Here is a 23,719-nt window from a genome sequence, read left to right as displayed (position 1 = left end):
AAACGAAACGTGACGACGTCAAACGCACCCCCTCACCCCACCCCTCAGCACCGGCATAAATACACCACCCCGGTGCGTTTATACCTCACAAGTAGCAGGTATCGTCAAAGTTGCCTGTTCTATTTTTTGCTGTTTCACAGGGAAGAGGTAGAAGATGAAGATCGGTTTCGCATTCTCAGTTGTCGTGGTGCTCTTGGCCGTTAATGCTCAGGGAGCCGACGCGTAAGTCAATTTAGATTGCTTTCTTTCGTGTGCCATTACACATATTGGGTACAGTTTCCAAGTATGTTATAGTGCGCCAGTAAACCTTTACCCTGCTTTGATAAATTGGCTGAAAGCTGTCTGACAAAACCAGTAAACCTTCTGGGTCAGATCTAGCAGTTTTTTTAGGGTCGACATAAATATTTTTAAAGATGATGTCACACAATTACGTCATAATATGTCATTAAGCAAGAACCCTTAGGAGTGTCTTTGTGGTCGGGCCAAACTTATGCTAAATACCTAACCTAAAAAGCTTAAATTTCGCCACAAAAGTGCGTTGATTTGATTTAATTAACGAACTTGCAATTTATAACGAGGCGTCAAGCCTTAAGCACACAACAAACGATATTGTGTTTCAACAAGACGATTTTACCAAATCACAAGAGTTATTGGGTCAACCAGAATTTTGTCCCAACAACCGTATATGGTCTTACAAATGACACAACATGTGTATAACTAAAAATTACAATTGGAAAAGCAATTTAAGTACAGTCGAGTTGATTTATGATAATGTCTAAATAAAATGTAATTACATTCAACAAAATCATTTATGTGGATTGATGTCAAATTTATTAAAGGATACTTTGGTAAGCATGGCTTAGAGCAAAAAATTTCCAGAGCTTAATTATTCTTTAGTTATAAGTTGTTTTTGATTTACTTAATCAATATTATGCTATCTATCCTACCATAAGATTATAACTGATGGAATAAGTAACTGATCGATTGGGCAACACAGGTTCTATCGTCTACTCCGACTTTCGGGTGGATCGAATTTGATAAGTGTGTTTTGATCATCTAGATCAGTGTTTTTTTTTGTTTTTTTTAACCATTTTATGCCAACTTATACTTCGTAAAATAAATCAAAAACCGGTCCTCTGGTACTTTATACTTCGTAAATGTAATGTTTTTTTGTCCGTTTTAGGCAGTGTATGCGAAACCACGCGTACTAAATCATGGTGCGCCGTTTGTACTCCTTAACTGAATAAATGACATTTTCTGTTAATTAGACTACATATTACATTGCATTTAATTGGACTACAAATTCCATTACGGATCTCTTTACCTTTAAATTAAACATTTTGCCAAATTTCTACCAAATATATACGCATTTTTTGCCTTTCCCTTCGTTTGGGCTGCTTTTTGGCTGCATTTTGCGTACAAGTTCGCGCGAGTACGAAAAATTAAAGTAAGACAAACAATATATACCAAAGATGTAGCATTAGAACAGGGGTCGGCAACCTACGGCCCGCCAAAGTAATTCGTCCGGCCCGCCGCCTATTATTCGACAAACTAGACGCGAGCGCATGTCACACAGTCTTTGACTACGTAAGTGCGAAAAATTTTCGCGCTTGGCGCAAATGATTTTTAGACATCCGGTAAATTTACGCTTTGATGATGTCTTTTTAAATAGTTCAGTGCTTATTTACCGTTGCGGCGTGGAAAGATGACAAGTGTGTTACGACAAACGGAAAACGTATTCAAAATATATATATATATATATTTCTTTTCTAATTTTTTATTAGTTTTGGCAGTTCAAAAAAAACTTGCAAGAAATTTAAAACCCCCCTAAAAATCGCACTCGCTTCGTTCGCAAGCTCTTCCCACACTTCTAAAGTTAGCAAATAAAGTTATCGCGTTTCTTCAAAGTACTTTTATTACATTTTTCACTAGTAATACGAATGACGACGTCTTTTGGCCATTTTTAGTGGGCCGTGAGCGATTTGTAATATTTCGTTTTTTCCTGTAGTTGTTGACCGCTTAATAGCCGTACATTAGTTCTGTATTTGTTGGTGTGATAGGAAGTTTTCTTTGCACATTGTTGCACCAAAGGGCCTCCAGGCTATGCCAGCCGCTCTACTTAGCCAACATAAATTTTATCATTAAATCGGTTTTACGAACGTTAATCTGTTTTACTTAAATTTATTCATCCCCAAAATGCTTTCTATGGCATTTCGAGTCGCTTGTCCCATGAACTCGACAGGCCAATTTCTGTTAAATTAGAATATAAATACTATTATTTCTATATCAATATTCGAATGTCTTTTATGTGCCCCTTTCGTCATGTAATATTTTTTTTTATTGCATTTCTTTATTATATTTTTAAACCAATTTAAATCCAACTTTTTTGCGCTACGCGAGATTCAACTGTATTTAATCTGCATATTTCAACAGATTTTGTTAAGATTATTGTTTTATGATGTAACCATGTGACGTCATTCTAAAAATTTCCATGCCTTCGAGTCCGACCCAAACAAAAATCCTGGAACGTTCCTTGTTTCGCAGTGGAATCGGTATTGGGCCATTAACAGCTCTTGACACAAGTCTTTTTGGTCGACCTCCCCCAAAAAGAATATTGCTAGTTGTTCTTCATTTTTGTAATAAAAAAAAACAATCGTTTCAGTTTTTCGAAACACTGAATTCAAATGCACAGAATTGTAAGATGATTAGATTTAAACATTGTGAAGCATTTTATTTTTGCAATCTAGATACGAAATAGGATTATTGTGCGAAATTTTTGAAAAGTTGAAACGACGCACCAGGGCGTCGCGACAAACAGTTTGAGAACCTCTGACCTACTCAAAAAAAGAAAAAACAACTTAATCGATACCTATATCTGTAGAACCCAAATCTGCGACGAAAGTGGCAGTGGTGACATTCGCTACTCAGAAGCACAGCCTCTTTTAGGGAACCAAACAGTAATAAAAATTATTTATAATAGCGTGTTTAACGCGTAATATCTTTTCACAACAGCTTTTGGGGACGGATAGCAAAAGTTTTTACAGACACTGTCAGCCACGTTGCAGATGCAGTTAATCTTCTGCCCGGTGCAACAAGGGGGTAAGTGGATTTCATATATCTCGAGACTGTATTTTGTTTTTGTCGCTGACGCGTTTTAGGCAGCTTGCCGATTTTTGCTTTTTATGCATTTGCGCATATTTGTTGCGTCCTCCACCGTCTTCGAAGTTTTGCATATATCGAAAAAGGCCAAATGTCACAAATAATACGCGGATAGTGATACTATACATCAATCATTTATATACGCGGTTGGACTTTTTTCAACTGAGCTCATACCTCCGCCACGAAACGAACCGATTTTTCCATTTTCTATGCCGAAAAAGCAATCTTTCTTTTGACGTGCAAATTTCAGCACTAACAACTGCGGGAACGATGAGTTCACTCACACCAGGGTAAATAAGAATGTTTTGAACTTCGGTGGCAAGGTGAACCTGTTTTATTGCTGCGCCAACTGGGTGAGATCCGACCCAGATCACCACGACTGTGATGTTCGTAAGTGGCTGACGGTTATACTTAAAATGCACACAAATTGCCTTTCTGGTCTCAATGATAACCCAGTCATATAACATTATACAGAATATGCAGAGTTTTGTAAACTGTATATGCAGCGTTTTGTACACTGCAGTAATTTTTCTTTATTAATTTAACCCAATTCGACGAGTCTGTGTTACTGTTTTACTAATCCATTGGACGATTTTAGCCCAATGCCCGTCAATCAACTGTGTTAACGGAGACTGCACAAGCCCAAACTCTTGTTCGTGCCACTCTGGATATACTGGCGCTGACTGCACAACCCGTAAGTATATAACTATATCCGGTTTATCGGTATTTTAGAAACGGTCGCCTGTGATTTTCGTGTTTTGAATTGGTTATCAATACATTAAGCGTATATCACATATATACTCTAAACGGGTCACTTTATTTCGTCGGAAATTCGTTTTACATTTATGTAGCTGCTCAACGGATGAGCAGAGGAAACACACGTCGTATAATTATGTTTTAAAACAACCAGAAGTCCGTTATTTCAACACTATATGCTGTCTTTTAATTGTCAACTGGACATTGGTAATTATAATTATTGGTTGTCGTTACATGATATTTTCACGATCGTGTTTCAGCTGTATGCTGGGGTATTTACAATTGTGGAACCACCGGAACATGCACCGCGCCCAACTCGTGTTCATGCTATTCAGGCTACGGTGGAACTGGCTGTGCAGGTAACACCATTAAGAATACAGGAGGGAGGTCCGAAACTTTCTATGCCGATAATTTAATGTTTATAAAAAAAGAAAAGATCCCGTACCAAAATAACGTTATTAATATGATATATAAAGATGAACTAGTATTAATTAAAATGTGCCAAGGTGTCCAGATTTGGTAAAGCTAAAATGAGCTTAAACATTGGAAAATAAGGTTTCCTCCACTGATGTTATTATTTTGTTTGAAAAACTAAAATGTAGATTTACACTTTCATTGGAAAACGCTTAGTTAGATTAAAATTTCCTGAAATGCTTCTGAAAATACCACTAAATCGTAACTCGTGTAGGCAAACTAATTTATAGCTGTTTGCTTTTGAAATGTATAAAGTATAGGTATGATGAAATCATGGTGCTCTAGAGTTGTCCTAAACTTGCAACTGTGATGGCAAACAAATTAAATTTTGTTTTTATTTCCCTAAACCAGTGATTCTCAAACTGTGTGCCTCGAGAGCTCTAGAGTGTGCCGCGAAACTTTTTGTAGTTTCGGGAACGAGAGTATTTGTATTTCCAATAGGCATACCATACACGCATGCATTTTAGACTTAAATACGCACTATTCATTACAAATTAATAATTTTGAGACATTCTCATATTGTTTGTAGTGTTTTAAGGGCGATTGTAAAATTACTCTATTGTTGTTCTGGTAAAAGTGTGCCGCGAAATACATAGGATTTTTTTAATATGTCGCGAGCAAAAAAAGTTTGGGAACCACTGCCCTACACTTTTGTTTATTTGTGCGCAGACATCAATGAGTGTCTTGGCACCAACGATTGCGGACAAGTGTGCACCAACACGGTCGGTTCATACACTTGCAGCTGTTTTGCTGGTTATTCCATGGTGGGCGGCGTATGCACCAGTGAGTATATTCAAGTACAGATACGTGGTTTGTGATAAAAAGAAATAGCATTTGATTTTGGTAATTGTTTTTAACCACTTGTCTTGTATAGAAGTAATGGATGTCGCGTCGGTAGCTCGTTTAAATTGTAAATGTTCGTTAGACTATTTTGAAATAACTACCTATAAATTGACCTAGACTGCATTGTATGTGTATTTTATTGCCCATGTGTTTTGCAAATATTTTGGAGGTGTATGTCATACTACCGATTTATTTCTTTAGTCGATAAAAACGGTATGATCTTAAATAAAAGGAAGATATTTTCCGGTTCTGTTGTGTAATAGGATATAATATGCTTAACACTATGACCTGTAGTATTTCCTTTTATGTTGTATATATACTATAGTCTATTTCTCGAACTGCTTGCAAGGGTCGAAAGATTCAGTAGATCACTACAAATCCAAAACGCTGCGTAATAAAATGAAACGGCGTAATAAGAGTGTTTTCCATTCCAGATGTTGACGAGTGTAGCTTGGGGACGCACAACTGCGACCAAAATTGTTACGATGCGACTCCGTCTTTTACCTGTGGATGTAATACCGGATATTCCACTGTAAACAACGGGGTTACTTGTAACGGTAAGAATAAATTAGCGGAACAAATAATTAAATCAGTTTAAATCGTATATTGCAAAAAGGAAATTAAAGAAATGGCGAAACCTCTTTTGCTCTGTTTAAAAAATATGGCTATAGGATTTCTCGGTTGGTAGTTGCTTCACAAGCCATACGACATTATTTTTAACACAATTTTCTGTACATAGGGAAAGCCTCTTCAAAATAAACAAAAAAACAAATATATAGCAAAAGCTGGAATTTAACAGCAGCGTTCGCCAAACGGTGCGAAAATGGTGGAAAAACAGCCAAGCGAAATTTCCGATGATTTTTGTTTTTTATTTAACCGAAACACTAAGGCAAACTTGTGATCCCATGTGCAATTGCATTCAAGACATGGACGAGTGCGCTGGGCAAACAGACGATTGCGACCACAGCTGCATCAACACGGTTGGTTCGTTCCGGTGCGCCTGCAACGCTGGATACGACTTGGTCGACGGATCGAAATGCTCGGGTGAGATTTCAGATGCTTATTTGGGATTTGGTATAGGCTATTAGGTTCTGCGGTTGCCAAGTTCCATCTGCCCTACGCCACTTATTTTTTACCAGGCATTGTGCACATTTTATACGCCTGGTCAAGCAACCGCTTTGTAACCTTGTGTGTAGCGCCAGTTTTTTTACAAATAAATTCCACACAAAGAGACAAAAGAAAACCAGCGTTAAGCAAAAAAACTATGATTGGTCCTGATACAATTTTCAACGCTATAGATCTTCAATATATATTTAATGTTAAGTGAAACCAGCACGCCACAATATGTTAACGATTAGCATATTAATCAATTAAGAAATTGTTAAGACGCTGGGCTTTGGGAAATGTTGCCAGCAAAGACAAACAGAAAATAAACAATAATGTGAATTACCAGGAAGTCGATTTGTTGCGTACAATACACGTTCACATAGTAACATTGAAACAATTCGAATTAATTTAGTTCCAAATGGACAATCGAACACAAAAAATATATATTGTTTTTTCAGGCAATTAAGACAAAGGCATAAAGAAAATAATTTTTTTTTTAAGAAATTCAAACATGCTAACCGGTCGGCAACAACTTAGAATTGTAACCAGCTTTAGTTTATTTATAATATATTAAAATAGGCACATTATGACTCTAAAGCAGGTTGAAAACCTCACAAAAGAAATAACTGGGCATATCTTTTTATGACTGCAGGTTTCCAGTCCTTAAACGCATGTCAGTGAAACATTTACGGAATAAAGACCAGCACATAAAATGCACCCGTTTTTTATCACAAACCAGATAAAGACGAGTGCTCGACTGGATCACACAGTTGCGATCACAATTGCCAGAATCAGTTGGGAACCTACAGCTGCTCCTGCCGTGCCGGATACACGCTTCAAACCGACCAACTGTCTTGCCAAGGTATAGTTATATGCAAAGGCAAATTAATCTTTTTTAATAGGTTTATTGTAAATACAATTATTGAAACGTTTGTGAACTCGTTTCTTGAGAAACATTGCTCATTTGTTTAATGCGATTTGACTTTCTGTTCTGTCCCTTTGACGTCATTCGGTGAAAACGGAAAGACCTATACTTTTAAAATAGTTCGCTTTAAAAATATTATTTGGAAAAGAATGACATTAAAAAAACCCGAGCTTGCATCGAAATCTTCACACTAAAACGTCACCTCGTTGTTTTTAAAGCGGATAACAGGGTAAAATATGTCCTTTACAGTTTACACTTTAACTTGAATATCCGATTTATACTTTGGCAAACAGACGACAATGAGTGCTTGGACTCGCCTTGCGGAATCCACTCCTGCAATAACCTAGACGGAAGCTACGAGTGCGTCTGCAACACTGGCTACCAGCAGTCCACCAACGGGCTCGCATGTCACGGTAGGTTCACACTTTATAGCACTGTTTCACCCTTTTAGCGCTCCTACTCGTTGAGCTTTTATGAAATTTTCTCGTACCCCCTGTCTAAAATGGCCACGGAAGTACATAAAATTTAAATAATAGGAATTAAACTCAGTGTATTTATAACTCACGTGTTGAATGCATGCATTAAATACAGTCTTGTAGGTTCAACGATAATTACAACACACAATAAAACAGTTAATTTACTAATTTTTTTGTTGTTGCTTTTCGTATATTATGCATTCTTCACAAATATGATGCCGAATTATAGCGCATAACTTCATCCTGCATGTCGTACCCCTTGCTTTGGTGCTTCGTAGCACCAAGGGGTACACGTACCCCTGGTTAAGAACCCCTGCTCTATAGCCAAATTCACACAGATAAACGACCACCGGAAGTAATGCGTCTAGAAAAAGGTGGCAAACACACATCCGTTCTTCTCGCTTAGCTAATCGGACGTAAGCGCAATATTAATTTCAAGCTCCTTCTTGGCAGATTTCGACGAGTGTTTGGTGCTGGACACGAACCAATGTGACCACACTTGCGTCAACACGGCTGGATCTTTTGACTGTATGTGCAACGAAGGATACCTTCTGAACGACAATGGAAAATCCTGCGACGGTAAATTAGACACATTCTGGTTTTTTAAAGAAGGTATTATACTTGTGAATGTTATTAACAATACCACAAACCTTTCTTTAATTTCGCGAGAAGTTGGAAATGCGAATGTTTGGAGGATCGGCGTTGATTTCACCCCCAATAATAAAAAAAGTTGATTTCCCCCCAAGAATGAAAAAAGTTGATTTCCCCCCAAGAATAAACGCCATATTTCGTAAATATTTCACAAACCAAGTGTTAAAAAAGTAAAGCACAGTTTGCAGAAAGTTATATAACGCAAACGACGAAAGATTAAAACAAGGGTCTCGTGGTCATTTTGTTGAACATTAGTTTGGCATTAAAAATATTACCGCGTGTTGGCAGCCCTTTTTATTTTAAACGATCGGCACTCGGTCTATTTTTTTCGCCACATGGCTGAGCCCTTTCTTTGACGAACAACTTCTCGTGTTTCTTTAGACGTGAACGAGTGCGCAAACTCGGGAACCTGCGACGTCAACGCCGATTGTACTAATCTGCCCGGCTCCTACTCGTGCTCCTGCCAGTCCGGATACACTGGAAACGGACAAACCTGCTTCCGTAGGTTCAATGTGGCGGCTCACACCACGCGCTGTTTTAGCGCTGGCCGATCCATTTTACCTTTGAATACTTTTTGCCAGAGAATGTTTCGAATAACCCGACAAGCTATTAATTTGACTTCAAACTGTATATGTGGAAAATTCTAATTTAGTTATTTCGAACCTTTTAATCGGTCAGTGACTTTTATGAATGACTTTTAACTTGTGTGCATTTTATTTATTGTTTTGAAATGACTTAACCTGATTTAGGTATACTGCAGGTAAAATTACTTGACGTGACGTAGATCTTTGGTCCTAATGTCTTGACTTGGACTGGAGTCAGTTTGCTAAAATAGAGTTAAATAAAATGCCTGATTTAAAACAATTTTGGTAAAGTGGAGTATATACTTCACTTTTTTAGGTGAAGCAGTTTTCTTGGTATTTTTTTGTGTTGGTGCTTCACGTGTAATAGTGCTAGAAACGGAACGAAATCATCATTTATGCAATTTAAATTGTTGCAGAACGCCAATAACTTGACTTGTGACTGATTTGCTACAGTATAACCTGGACTGGGTTCTGGACTTGATAAAGCGAAAACTTTAAAGTTATTGTGCAATTACTTGCCTTGGACTTACGATTTCAAAATTACTTGTGTACAGTGTACACCATTAGAATTGGTACAACCTTCTTATCCCTAAAAATATGCCATAAGGTTTGACGGACTGCTAAATCACTGAACATAAGCAGACGAATCGTCCCCAAATTCGCTGCCACAAAATTATTCCGGGTGCGGGTCATTTTGCAAAATTTTAATTTTTATTAAATCTGACGCGCTTTGATTGTTTTTTCAGCCATTTGCGATTCGCCTTGTTTGAACGGAGGGTCTTGCACGGCACCCAACACCTGCACGTGTACTTCTCTCTTTAGAGGAGCCACCTGTCTCACGCGTAAGCTTGATTTTGTTTAAATTTACAGAGTAAAGTTTTTGAGAACTATTAACAACATTTAACCGCTTACCTGAAAGCTCTAAATAGATGTGACGGAATTACAAAGCAATTTAAAAAAAAATGTTCTTTTTTTAAATTAACCCACGGAAAAATTGTAACGCGCACAAATAAATTTCATTCTTAATTGAGATGAAGGCTTAGATTCGATTACGTTTATTTTACTGTCATTCTATACTTTTAAAATACAAAAAATGTTGTGTTTTTAAATGATATGCTCTATTTACAGATGAAAACTGTTTGTTTTTACTTTTACAGCTTTCTGTGCCAGCTGTGTGCATGGACAGTGCGTCGCCGAAATCAACGAAAATATCTGCTCTTGCGTTGTCGGATACCAGGGAGAAGCGTAAGAACTTTCGAACATATTCTTAACATAAACAGCTAAATAGTAGATTCGTTTAAACCAACAATTTCATTTTTATTCAATCTGAATAACGCTTTTTGTTTATACTTCCATTTGTATCGATGTCCGATAATATCGGATCGCATGCGATATCCGAAGTAGTATTGGAATTTGTCCGATACTAACAAACTAATTCCTTGTTTTCAATTTCTTTTACAATTATGGTTAACTAATTTACGATAGTACTAAATGAAAGTTTTATCCTACCAAAGTTTACGTTTGCAAATTTAGATTTTATCAAAATTGAAATTAATTGTCAATAAACAATGGATACTTTGCATCTGATCGGACGGCCGTATTTCCCCAAAATGACCGTATTTTTGCCAAATATCGTTTTTTCCACATATCGGGTATCGTTATCGGTACAAAATTTGAAGCATCGGACATCCGTAGTTCATATATAGGCCTATGTTTTATATTGGTTTCAAGGAGTCGTCAACAGATCTAAATAAGCTTTGTGTCACTTTGGCTAGTTTTAGTTAAATACTTTCGATTAGGTTTTAATCAGACGCATCATACTTAAACTGTTTATTATCAACATTAAAATGCTGTCTCTTTTATGTCACAATATGCTATAACAAACACCGATTTAGATCATTCACTTAGTCAATTATTTTGCTTGCGTACCCGTACACAAACAGATTATCTTTTTCGTGTCGGAAAGACAAACATTTTATTTTAACAGTTGCGACCAGGACATTGACGAGTGTAGTCAGGCGGCCTGCAGCCACAACTGCGAGAACACAGACGGCAGCTTCATCTGCTCGTGTCCCGACGGATTCGTGCTTCTCGATTCCCTGCACGAGTGTGTTGGTAAGTCGTCCGACCAAAACGGTTTAAAAAGGTCGCCAGTTAGGATTTTTTAAAGCCAAATTTGGAAATTTAAATGCTTTTATAAACTCTTCGGATTTTATTTTTTCAAAAAAATCCAAGTGAAATATGTTATGTTAAGAAGAGATCAAACTAACACAAAAAAATTGCCTAGAAAATCACAGAAAGAAAAAAAATTGCTAAAAAAATCACAGAAAGAAGAAAAAAAAAAATTGCCAATAAATTTAAAAAAAAAGAAAAATCGAGAAAAATACCACAAAAGGAGAAATTCAATGTACCAGCATAACCATTTATTCCATTTTTTATTTATTTCGAGAACAACATAGGCTTGTTAGAGTTTGTACTATATTTGGCCTTTTTAGCCTCCTTTAGGTAAGTTTGGCTTTTTTTATTTTGGCCATCTGGCAACCCTGACACAGTGCACATGACCAACCACGTAGCGCTGCAGTACTATTATATCTAAGGGCCTTTCAATTTTATTTTTCTAAAGTCATATCAGCAGTTGTACGCTAAATAGCCCCATATTGCCATTCAGCAAATTCACATATACAAACGAGTAAAAAATTAAAAAAAAATTAAAACCACAACTAATAGCAAACCAGTTTCCACAAACTTCAGCAAACAAATTCTCCATTTGAGGTTATGGCGATTGCGGCGATTGCGAAAAATGAAAAAATAAAGTTCGAATTTACTGTTGCAATTAAACGATATAATCTCGTAACCAGAATCGTACGTAGTAATCAAAACAAAATCGTATTTGGGATATTGTTTTATGACCTTCTATTGAAAACCTGATTTTTTTTTCCAGATATCAATGAATGCGACTATGATCCGTGCGATTTGAACAGCGAGTGTTCGAACTCAGAAGGATCATTCGAGTGCACTTGTAACGAAGGGTACGAAGGCGATGGACTGTATTGTTTGCGTAAGTTAATGCAAGTATTAGTTTGCTGCTTGTATCTAAGTCAATTCGAATAAATGGGCAAAGCTGAAACCATAGGTCAACAGCAAGAAAAAGTGAACTTAACAGTTTAGCTGTAAACTCATACTCATAATTCGATTTGTTTTCTTTATTAATAAACAATGCTTTTTGAATGCACACCCCTTGTAATGATTCTAAACAATTATAATCAGGCACGAGTTTGAACAGTATAATTCCAATAAAATAAAAGTATAACCTTTGTTTTTGCATCCTTGTAGCCATTTGTACAACGCCATGCCTGAACGGCGGGACTTGCATTTCCCCGGACACTTGCGCTTGCACGGAGCGATTCAATGGAAATGATTGTACCAACCGTAAGTTCTTTTAAAGCCATTCCCAAGAATGTGGATTTAATAATTGGTCTGGAGCTAGATTTGACCCAAAGCGGAATTATTGCACTGTAACTGCGTTAAAATTTATGCTGGGCGGAGAACGGCATGGACCAATGCTAGTCCTTAATAGCCAGTATATGAAAAAAAAACTATACTTTTTATTTAGCCATTTGCGTGTCTTGTGTGAACGGTGTATGCAAGGCTGGAGATTCCAACAACTATTGTGACTGCGATGAAGGATATGCAGGTTCAAGGTAAGTTATGTTTGCCAATCTAATGTGCAAGTCTATAGCACTTGTATAGCAAGGTTTAGATTTCTTTTTGAACAATATATTTGATTAAAAACTGTCATCAAGCTACTTGACCTTTAAATTGCTCTAAACAAAATTCATATTTTCAGAACTTGGCAAACACACATCTAGAAGTTATATAGTGTTAAAATCATAAAGCATTATTTGTTTCCTGTTGAAGAACACCCTTATTTCTTTACGAATATTTTTGTATTGTGAAGTAATATTTTGACGTAAGTAGAGCCACACTGTTTATAACTTAGTGTTTCAGCCACTTTGTTCAACAGGAATAATATTTCACCGCCAAAGCGATTAAGCATTTTGCGTATTTTTACGTTATTTAAAATAAAAACTGCCTTCGAACTGGAAAGCGTTCTTTCTCTTACAGCTGTTCTGGGGACATTGATGAGTGTGCTGCCAGTCCTTGCTCTCACACATGCCTCAACACCGTCGGAAGCTTCCAGTGCTCGTGCCCCAACGGTCGCGTACTGGACGATGAAGGCAGGATCTGTCTGGGTAAGCTTCATTGCAGTTTTTAGAGTCGTTACTTCGTAAGGGACGTTTGATACTGACAACAAGCATTTCCTTAATCAGACGTTGACGAGTGCCTGGACCAACCTTGTTCTCACAGCTGCCTTAACACCGACGGCAGTTTCACCTGTTCCTGTCCAACCGGCCTTGTCCTGAACACAACTGGACTCATCTGCGTCGGTAAGTTTAATAATTGCTGGCCAAGGGCTTCATTGGCTTTGTTGTCAAACGCGCAAGTCGCGAATTACTTGACTGGTTGCGCTGAGCGTTTTTAAAGAAACGATTTAATTATTATGGGTGTAATTGAAAGGAAACTTAGTTTGGAAGGATGTGTGAAGGAAGCAGTATTTCTAATATCTAATAGTGTTAACATGTAATTCAGACGCCTTATAACGTGCAACCGCCATAGGTAAAACTATAGGATGATTTCATATTATCGAGCATCGGCGACCCCTTGTCGGCTTAGTAGCATCGCGAAATATAGGATGATTTAATATTATCGAGCATCGGCGACCCCTTGTCGGCTTAGTAGCATCGCGAAATCAAACGAAGCGCAGCAAAAAACCTACTCTTAAAAAGTTCAACTTAACCCAAAAGCGTTTCGTGTTTCCAGACGTGAACGAGTGCACGAATGACGACACTTGCCACGAGTTCGCCAGCTGCAGCAACACGATCGGATCCCACGTGTGCGAGTGCCTAACCGGCTACATCGGCGACGGCACCGACTGCGTTCGTAAGTTTTTACCTATACAACTTATGCAGGACACCACACTCTTATACGCGTTTATAGAAACCTTTCAAAAAAGGAATAATTTTATATACTTTGCTTTGAAATGTTTTGTCATACGAGCGATAAAAGCACTTTAGTAAATGACACCGCTCTGTTGTACGGATGTTAACGTATAAGCGTTGCGTAATTGATTATTTTATTCAGTTGCGCGGCTCAACCAGTTGGCCATAATAATAAAGCCAAAACTTACCGAAAAAGCCAAAATAAGCCAAGGCTAATATCAACTCCAACCAGCCTTTCTTCTCAAAAAATAAAAATGGCAATAAATGGTCATGCTGGTACTTATTTGATTTTGAATAAAACGAAAAAGCCTAAAAAAGACAAATTTCATTTGGACTTTTCTTGAAAAAATACATTTTACATTTTCAAATTAATTTGGCTTTAACTAAGCCTAACTGGCACATGCCTCTTTATCACCTTGTCACGTTGACAATTATATATATTTTTTTTTTATTATTATTTAATCTATGTTCTCTGCTTTACAGCCGTTTGCGACACGCCTTGCCAGAACGATGGCGTTTGCAGCGAGCCGAACACCTGCACTTGTACCATTCGATTCGGGGGCGACGACTGTACAACACGTGAGCATATTCTGGCATATTTTACACTCTAATTTTGAACGCAGCTGGCAAAACATGCATTGTTTTGTTTACCGCATTGCGACCTTTTATTTGTCGCTCGTGCTTGCGACCCGGTGCTCAATTAAATTACCGTTAATTTAATTAACGCTAATTTACATTTTTGACTTCTATTTAGCTTATTCTTATATAGCTAACAAAAAAAAAAGTAAATAATTCAAGTCTTACGCACATTGGCTGTGAACGGCATAACGGTTTTTGTTCGTGTTCGTGTGGAAATTTTATTTGAAAAGCAGAAAAGTATTGTCCTTTGCGCGCAAACTGTTTTTAATCACTGGCCAATATTACCTTCAACGCTCTTAATTAGATTGGTATCCAATTAAGCTTTAGTGCCGAGCTTGTTTTGACGCCGGGTTTGTTGATACAGCTGTAGATTTGGGCTAATTAAAATCGATTGGTGGCTTATTGAGTTCAATCTATTGTTAGTTGTTTTCCAAGGATTTAAATATTAGTGCAGGTTTGTGTTTTTAGTCAACCTCGATGTTTTGTAGGCTGTTGCTTTCAGACGCACTGCTTTTCGCTCGGTACTGTTTTATTTTTAGATATTAAAAAAATAAAGCAGTAACGCGTGAACTTGATAGGAAAATCTTTATACGGCCTGTTCGACAGCGATAAACAAGTTGAGTTCATGAACTTTTCGACATGACTTAACTTGTACTTTTCCACTAGCGCTGTGCGACGCCTGTGTGAACGGAGTGTGCGAGGCTGGTGCTGAAGAAAACACTTGCAAGTGCAGTGCTGGCTACAAGGGAGTGAGGTATATGTGTGATTTAACATTACCTTTAAAATAATGACGATCCGGTCTGTAACAAAAGTGCTTAAAATTAAGATCACCAAAAACGCTTCCAAGTCGTTTCACTATATATCAAATTCTGTCCGAGTCAAGACTTTAAACTCTTTAATCAGAAAAGCACATTCATTATAGCTAATGTCTTAGATACAAATTTTCGCAACTATTATCATTTATCCTTATTGCATAGATAGAATACAGCAAGGTCCCTTTACCAAGCCATTTTACGAAAAGTGTAATACAACTAAACCGCCATGTCCTTCTATCTTAAAACCAACAAGTTACGACATTCAACCCAATATCTTAGGAAAGTTGTCTTTTTACCCTAATTATTATTATATGAATGCCAAAATGCAAAAACAAAAGTACTTAATGGTAATAAAATATTATATTGTAGTAAACTGTTGTTGAATAATCTAAATCGGGGATTACCAAACTTGCTTTCCTAAAGAGCTGTGTAACAGTAAAGCACGAACAGTCGCGTGCCGAATAAGTAATGGATTTAAGTTCGCGGGCCGGATAAACAATTTTGTGTTCACCTTATTTTACTAAATTACTATAAAACGAAGGAAAGATAGAATAAATATTCATCCAAGTTTAAAAGTTAGTCAGTTTTCAGTTTGTTTTTGCATAGTTTAAAATCAGGCAAACTTTTCCATTAGGAAAGCATTATACTAACCATATGTTGGGATCATTTTGGAAATATGTCGCAGGCAGGAAGAAATAAACCGGTGGTCCAGATGTGACCTACCGTTTATAATTTGGTGTCCCCTAGATCCCGACTAAGCGATGGCTACTTATTATTGATATCTGTAGAATCTGTTTGCTCACTCAGTTATAAAACATTTCGTAATTGTTATTTATAGGGCGATTATTTTTTTGACTAAAAAAAAAGTCAAAATGTTGTCAAAATTTGTCAAAGTTTTTTGAAGTCAAAATCGAATAAAAAAGCAAATAAATCGTCAACAAAAATAAAATAAAACTATAGTCAGCCTTTGAAATTGCTCATTCTGTTTTTTTTTTAATTTATCGTTCAATTTTATAAAAAAAAAAAATTATATTTGATTTATATTCAAAGCCATTTAAACCGTATTATATCTTCATTAGAGCAATATACAGTATAAAAAACGTGTGAAATACGACGCCTAAGTTTTTTAAATCAATGTATTTCTAACAGGTCAAAATTTTGTCAAAATATATTATTTTTAGATCAAAATTTCCTAATTTTTAGGTCAAAAATAATCGCCCTAGTTATTTGATATTTCAGCTGTGCAGAAGACAAGGATGAGTGCGTTGAGTCACAACCTTGCTCTCACGTATGCCAGAACACCGAAGGAAGTTTCACCTGTTCTTGCCCTGATGGACTTGCCCTTGATACGGTTGGAGTCCAGTGCCTCGGTCAGTTGATGTTCTATGTAAACTTTTACGTAAAGTAAAAAAAATGCTTTAATAGATCCATTCAATAAAACATATGTACACACATATGTGTGTTAACAACTGGAGTCTAGCCCTTCTGATAGATTAAGTAATACATTTTGCTGGATCTATTAAAGCATTTGGTTTCATTTTTCTCGACATTGTATGCGGTAGTATATGCAATTTACTTAAGGGATTTCACAAATATTTTGCCCAACCCCTTTCAAATTGATTTATTAGGGTTTCCGTGTGCGCATTGTGAGGTATAATTTATAAAAATTCGGTTGAAACAGTTAATGGATCAAGAACGCCAATTTGAAATATTTTAAATTAAATACCATTCTTGACAGCATTTTACCGGTTAAAAATCGTGAATGTTTGAGCGTTACTTATATTTACATTACCAATCAATAAAATCGTAAGTGGTTTAGTATTTTTGTTTGTGATTTCTATTTTACGTTGTTGTTTCGAAGGCGTAACATTAAGGTAAGTAGGCTATACTGTTTATTTACCAGTTAATGCATTTGCTAGTTTGAATTAACTAGTTTAATCTTTGATCGCTTAATTGCAAACAAGTGCACACTTTTTAGTAGCGATACATTATTTTCTGATACTTAAATTTGCAATTTTTATTCCGTACGCGACAGATGTGAACGAGTGTGCGAACAACCCTTGCTCTGGCGAGTGCGAAAACACTGAAGGCAGTTTTATCTGCAAATGCGATGAAGGATTCGAGTTGGACTTGACCCAACTCAATTGCATTGGTACGTCCCGGTGACTGGCTATACAAGCTATACTTTAAATCTCACGGTTACTGATCTTACCCTTCGTAAAATAGCTTTTGTTTTCTTTCTTGTGTTACCCCAATTTGTCTATCTGACCCAAAATTAGCGACAGTCTTTACACATTTTCCTACAAGTAATTATTAGCCTTTTTATTTAGATGTCGACGAATGTGTTGTATATTCGCCATGCTCAGACACGTGTGTCAATCAGGAGGGAAGTTTCGAGTGTCAGTGTCCAACAGGCTTCCTACTCGGCCAATTCGGCTTAAATTGCATGGGTAAGCCTAGTAAAACATGGAAATTCAGGTATCGATTAAGGCAGGGTTCCTAACCTGGGGGCCATGTCCCCCCTTTTAATTTATCATCTCTGAGTCTACTTCACTATAACAAAATAAATAAATTTAATTATAATAGAATTACTAGTACAGGAATAAGACACTTCTTGATCTTGAGTTTACCTTCTTTGTTTTTCTTTTTTGTTTTATTAATTTAGATTTTAAAATAGGCCATAGATTAAGTGGGCCACGGAGTAAAAAAAGTTGGAAATCCCTGGGTTAAGGAAATGAAAATGTATAGGTTGAAAGTTATTAAGAAGTCTATTTCTATCAGTACCTTCAAAACTTTGTTACATTTGTACAACGAATTTAGTGTTATAATGTTAAAAAGCAAAACATCCACATTTTTGTTACTGTTATAAAACAGTCGATTCCAAAATTACAAGATTTAACGCCTTATTGACAATTAATCATATTTCTAAAACCACTTCTTTTACGGTAACACGCCTATATACATTTATATATTAGCTTCCCTTTTCTTCATTAGTTCATGTATTACCTGTTATGCAGACATTAACGAATGCTCCCAGGGAGTTTGTTCTCATATGTGCCAAAACACCAACGGAAGCTTCGTTTGCAGTTGTCCTCTGGGACGAAAACTTGACACTGAGGGTATCAACTGCGTGGGTGAGTATCTGGTGATTTCGCCAACAAAAACACAACGGATTTTTTTTTTAATTTCTGAGAATTTTTACAATTAAATATATCGACTTTGGTTTATTAAACATTTCTATACTCAAGATAGACTTTGGTGCTTTCTTTGGAAAATACTTTATTTTAATCAAATATCGACCTTGTTATTACTATTTGCATTTTAGTAGTATTGCTAAATTTTTATACAACCTAAATATTTCAAAGTTGACAAAGCGGGCCACATCGTTTTTCTCGCAGTATTTACAAATCGACGAATAATGTGTTTTTAACTAGATGTTGACGAGTGTGCCTCGGAAGAGACTTGCGATACATTTGCAACTTGCACCAACACTGAAGGATCCCACATTTGCGAGTGTATGGCTGGCTACACCGGCGACGGGTATACTTGCATGGGTAAGTGGGATTTAGGCATTTCGTTCGTTAATAGAACACGCTGACATAGTATCGATCCTAATATTTGTCGCAACCACATTAAACGAACTTGTCCACGTACTGACTGGCTTGGCATTGATTGGGGGTACATATGCAACACTTTCTAATGTTGATATCTCCTTAAATATTTTGCTCAATAATTGAAAATTGCTAATAACACGGATTTGAAAATTTGGTAACAATAGTGTCGAAACGCAAATTTAACAGAAATATAAATATAAGCAACGGTCACCACAGAGATTCTGAACGAGTGGACGCTAAATAGGACCGGGTGCCAAATGAGTGATGGACATTCTCCTGTGTTAAACAGATATAAACGAGTGCGAAGGCGACTACCACGGCTGCCATCACGAATGCGCCAACACTGAGGGCGCTTACGGATGCGAGTGCAACGAGGGATTCTATCTCAAAGTGGACGGAAAGACTTGTGGAGGTAGAATTAGATTCAAGGATAATTTTGCCTCTTCTAACTTGTAATGCACGCAACTGCTTTTGCATAATAAATGCCGTATTTAAAAACATTTAATATTGGTGCTAAAACCCGCGCGCTGTAATGTAGGGATAATGCAATGTGTCATTTTTTATCTGGCAGGAATATTGAGGTTTCACAAAAACGGAGAAACGCTATAAGAAAATTAAGCGTTTGCTATTAGTAATTTCGATCGAATTTTAACCTATAAATAACTGTATTTACACGCTAGCTGATCAACTTATCGGCACTAAAATTTACAACTGGTTTATGACTACTCTACAGCAATTCTTAACGAGTGGACGACCAAAAGGAGTGGCTGCCAGTGCTACTTCGATGAGACTCGTTTCGACTGCCCCTGCTGTATTGAGGGAGGATGCCAGTGTGAGGAAAAGTACATGGACAAGTGCGTTCAGTGCGGATACGGCGAGCGTTGCAAAAGCACGATGTTTGGTAAGTTTTACGTATTGATAACAGTTTAGTAAAATATATGTATTTAACCACTGTGTAAAAGGATGAAATTCAACCAAAGGTTAAAAATCAATCCATGGTCCTATAGGGGCCGGCGTGCAAAGCAGCATCGTCAACGTTTGTTTCGACGTGATTTCACATAAAGAAAGTTTGTAAATTAAAATAAGTTCTGTCACACCGAAGGCCATTCCAGACTCACCGAATCTGTCGATCAATGAGGCAAGCAAGCTAGAAAAACAACTAGCCTGCAGTTCGGTTCGGACTCACGATCTCCGGTCATACCGGGGCCGTCGCTCTACGAACTGAGCTACTCAGGCTCAGAGAGGAGCGATTCGAGAAAGAAACATACGCCAATGCTTGCTATATTCTATTTGTTAGCTTGCTACATTCACAATTGTAAACACACATGTTCTGTTTCTTCTCGATAACGCAGAGGAGGCCGCTCCCTGCTTCCACAAGTTCTTCATGGGAAAGCACGACTTCCAGATGGAGAAGATGGAGGATTTGTGCGACGTGAGAGGAAGATTCAGGAACAAGAGATGCGAGTCGGGCAATTGCTTCTGCGTCAACGCGAGAGGAGAGAAGATGCTGGAAACAATGTCTTCCGACATGGACTCCCTTGTCTGCAGTAAGTTTCTGCAGAAGAGATTTTGTTTTACTTGTGTTTTCAAATTAAAGAATATTATGTGTTTCCAAATTAAAGAATATTATGTGTTTTCAAATTAAAGAATATTAAGTTTTAAACAACAAGTCTTGTTAAGGGAAAAAGTCTCGTGAAAGTTATACGAGTCGGTCGTTAACAGAACTGTCTCATTTTATGTTTACATTTTTCGGAATGATAAATTCTAGCGTTAAAGGCCCGTTTACACTACAGCTGTGTTGAGCTGGGCGTGAAGTTGCGTTTTTACAATTAACAAGGCTAAATCACTTTTCAAGCCTCGATGACAGTGGCTTGAGTTTAGCAAAGCGTGAAACTCTTGCCACAATAGAAATTTAAGGCAAGTTTCGGCTCAGCTCAGCGAAGCTGTAGTGTATACGGGCATTAACCGCATTGCAATGTGGGTATTTTGACAAATTAGGTGATCCACATAAATTTATTATGTTATCAAAGAGCCTCTGTACAACATCAACGGCTGGACTGTGAGCAGAACCGGGTGCAAGTGCCGCGATGACGACAGCATGACGTGCGCTTGCTGCGTCGAGGGAGGATGTCACTGCCCCTCTAGTCAGAAAAACACCTGCACACAGTGCGGTGAAGCTTGCAGTAAGTAGCTAGGATCGTAAAGCAGAAACATTTTTAAAGTTACAGTTATTAGACAGCATTACGGAAAAATTATTTTCTTTTTTTTTAATTTTACGATTTTATTTTGTTAATTTTTTTAATTTGTTAAATTTAGTTTGCATTTTTGACTTTCGATTTTACTTTTTATAGTTTATAACAAAACACTTTTTGATATAAAATAGTGATGCTTGTTGTACAATCAACTGTCCATCGGTTCCCCACCCCTGTCGCACAAAACGCAATCGTTTCTTTGTGTCAGTCATTTCTTTAATTTTACTAGGTGTTGTGCACCCTGCTCAAAAATACGACCCCTCCCGTAACAAGGCGGTCTTTACCTAAAATCCAGGTTTCACACAACACTACTTTGGTCGGTTATGCACATAGCATCAAATATAATGGAAAAGCAAAGTATACAATCGAGACATATCCGGAGCATCAGTAGTACTTCTGCAAAAAAAGCATTCACTGCGTAAAAAAATTCGCCGGCTTTTGAAGTAATGACACTACGTTTCAAAGTCCGCTTTCGGGCAATTACAGTTTCTACTTAAGATTAATTTCTTTTCTTTTCTAGTTTATTGGGCAAATAGCTACAATATAAAAAACAGCTCCACTTTTGGACTAAAAAATACATTGGCCCTATTTAATTTAAAGAATAACAGCAAAATGCGGCTAATTTTTATCTAATTACTGAATTGTTTGTGTGCTCTGCTCCTAGTTCTAATTTGATTCGGATTTTGCCAAAAATGCTACTTTGTCCAAGGGCATTTTTAGCATTTGAGTCAGAACAAATAATTTGAATTAATACTCTTTGGTCGTAACGACTCGAAGGTGAAATTTACTGTTTGAAAAGCACGGGCTATGCTTAGACCTATAAAATTAGCACACAAATGGAATAAATTGCGTTTTCAATTAATTTGATTTTAAATTGAATGGAACTGTATAGTTCCAGTTTTAGTTTAAATTCTTGTTTTCAATAATTGAGTAATTCTATGTTGAAAATACTAAAATGATATATTCTAATTCTAAACTTATTTGGAAAAAACAAAATGCTCTAATTTTAATTCAAGTCTGATTTAAACATCTAAAATAAATTTGGTGGCCAAGTCTGATTCCGGGATTACTGATTTTATTCCAATTTCAAAAAGCAATCTTTAACAGTATTTTTAAGTGTGTTTTTCAGAAAAGTGTTTCTTAAAGTGGTGAATGGTTCACCCCAAGGTGAATACAATTTTTGCAGGGGTGAACCAACCAAAAGGGGTGAATAAGGGTGAACGAAAGTTCAGGAGAATCCTGTAGTCACTAGTAAACCACTTTCTGAAGTAAATGGAATACTGAACTGTTGTTTTTTGGTGTTTTTTTGGTTATTGTAATAGTTAAGTTGGTTTGCACTGAGTGTATAAGTTAGACCTACAATATGTCTTATTTCAGGAGGATTTGTTCCCTTTTTTAACAAAAAACTTAATGGTCCTCCGAGAACGCTCAAAAATATCCAAATGTCCTCTTTTTTCGCATTTCGAGTTATTTGCTAATACTTTTAGCAAGACTTTCAGGCAAGGCGTTGCATTTATTTCCAAAAAATACTTAAGCCATGAAAGATGCTGAATTGCTGGTTTCAAAAAAGGTTCTAGGGGGGCTCCAAGCAATTTGTAGGGGGGAGGCAAGCTCTTAGTTAATATTTAAATTTTTTGCTATGATTCTAATGGTTTCGTTTTGGTTGTACACCACTCCTACAGCGCTGTACAAACTCTGTTTTTGCCGCCCCCCCTACAAATTGTCATCCTTCGATCTATTTTTTATCCATATTTTATATAATTGATAAGAGGCTAGCATGAGGGGGACGAAATGTTTTGCTAAAAGCCTCCTGGTTTTACAGTTTAACGCCAATTCAACCAATTAAATCCAATTTTTTTCGCGCTTCGCGCGACCAACAACCAACTTCTCTATTTTCAAGTTGTCTCAGTGATATTTAATTAAAAATTCCGAATTGCTTTTCGTAGGGGTGGAAGTCAGTTTTATCTTACCATAAAACAAGGGTGAATGAAATCTCAAGATAGATGCTAGGGGTAAACGTAACTAAAAATGTTTAAGAAGCACTGTTTTAGAAGAACATGAACATCTTAGGCAAACGACTAAAAATATGCAAAACTTTTTCCCAATTTATTTTTTCCTCACACAAGGGACTTTTTTAGAACAATGTCGACATGTCGTTTAGTTATATGGTTGTTTAGTGTTTTGTAGCAGCGTAGCATAACATTTTTTTTCCATTTTCTTCAGCCCTGGTTGACCAGTACCCAGAGGAGCTTCTGTTTGCTTCGCCCTAAGTGTGATGTGCCAACATGGATCTGTAGTACTGTAGATGCACCGATTTCAACAGCAGATTCGTAGAATGTAGTCCAGTGTACCAATTCCTATATA

At 36.9% G+C, this 23,719-nt stretch overlaps 1 protein-coding gene across 1 annotated transcript; it reads left to right on the top strand.

Annotated features, from left to right (window-relative positions):
* The first annotated feature begins 94 nt into the window (after positions 1–94).
* On the top strand, positions 95–23,719 carry LOC146139992 (uncharacterized). The gene is made up of 28 exons (XM_083392585.1): positions 95–222; positions 3,013–3,099; positions 3,410–3,549; positions 3,758–3,853; positions 4,176–4,274; positions 5,059–5,172; positions 5,667–5,789; positions 6,157–6,276; positions 7,079–7,201; positions 7,558–7,677; positions 8,194–8,319; positions 8,773–8,892; positions 12,309–12,404; positions 12,589–12,676; positions 13,101–13,228; positions 13,307–13,423; positions 13,857–13,976; positions 14,519–14,614; positions 15,341–15,428; positions 16,729–16,859; positions 17,525–17,641; positions 18,507–18,623; positions 18,924–19,043; positions 19,393–19,515; positions 19,837–20,004; positions 20,456–20,650; positions 21,134–21,286; positions 23,579–23,719. Exons 1-28 carry the CDS (start codon positions 155–157, stop codon positions 23,623–23,625), a joined length of 3,240 nt encoding a protein of 1,079 aa, XP_083248711.1. The 5' UTR covers positions 95–154; the 3' UTR covers positions 23,626–23,719.

Source organism: Ascidiella aspersa, chromosome 6 (genome assembly GCF_963924565.1).
Source record: "Ascidiella aspersa chromosome 6, kaAscAspe10.2, whole genome shotgun sequence".
In the NCBI taxonomy this organism is placed as follows: domain Eukaryota; kingdom Metazoa; phylum Chordata; class Ascidiacea; order Phlebobranchia; family Ascidiidae; genus Ascidiella; species Ascidiella aspersa.
This window is presented reverse-complemented; position numbering and strand designations above follow the sequence as displayed.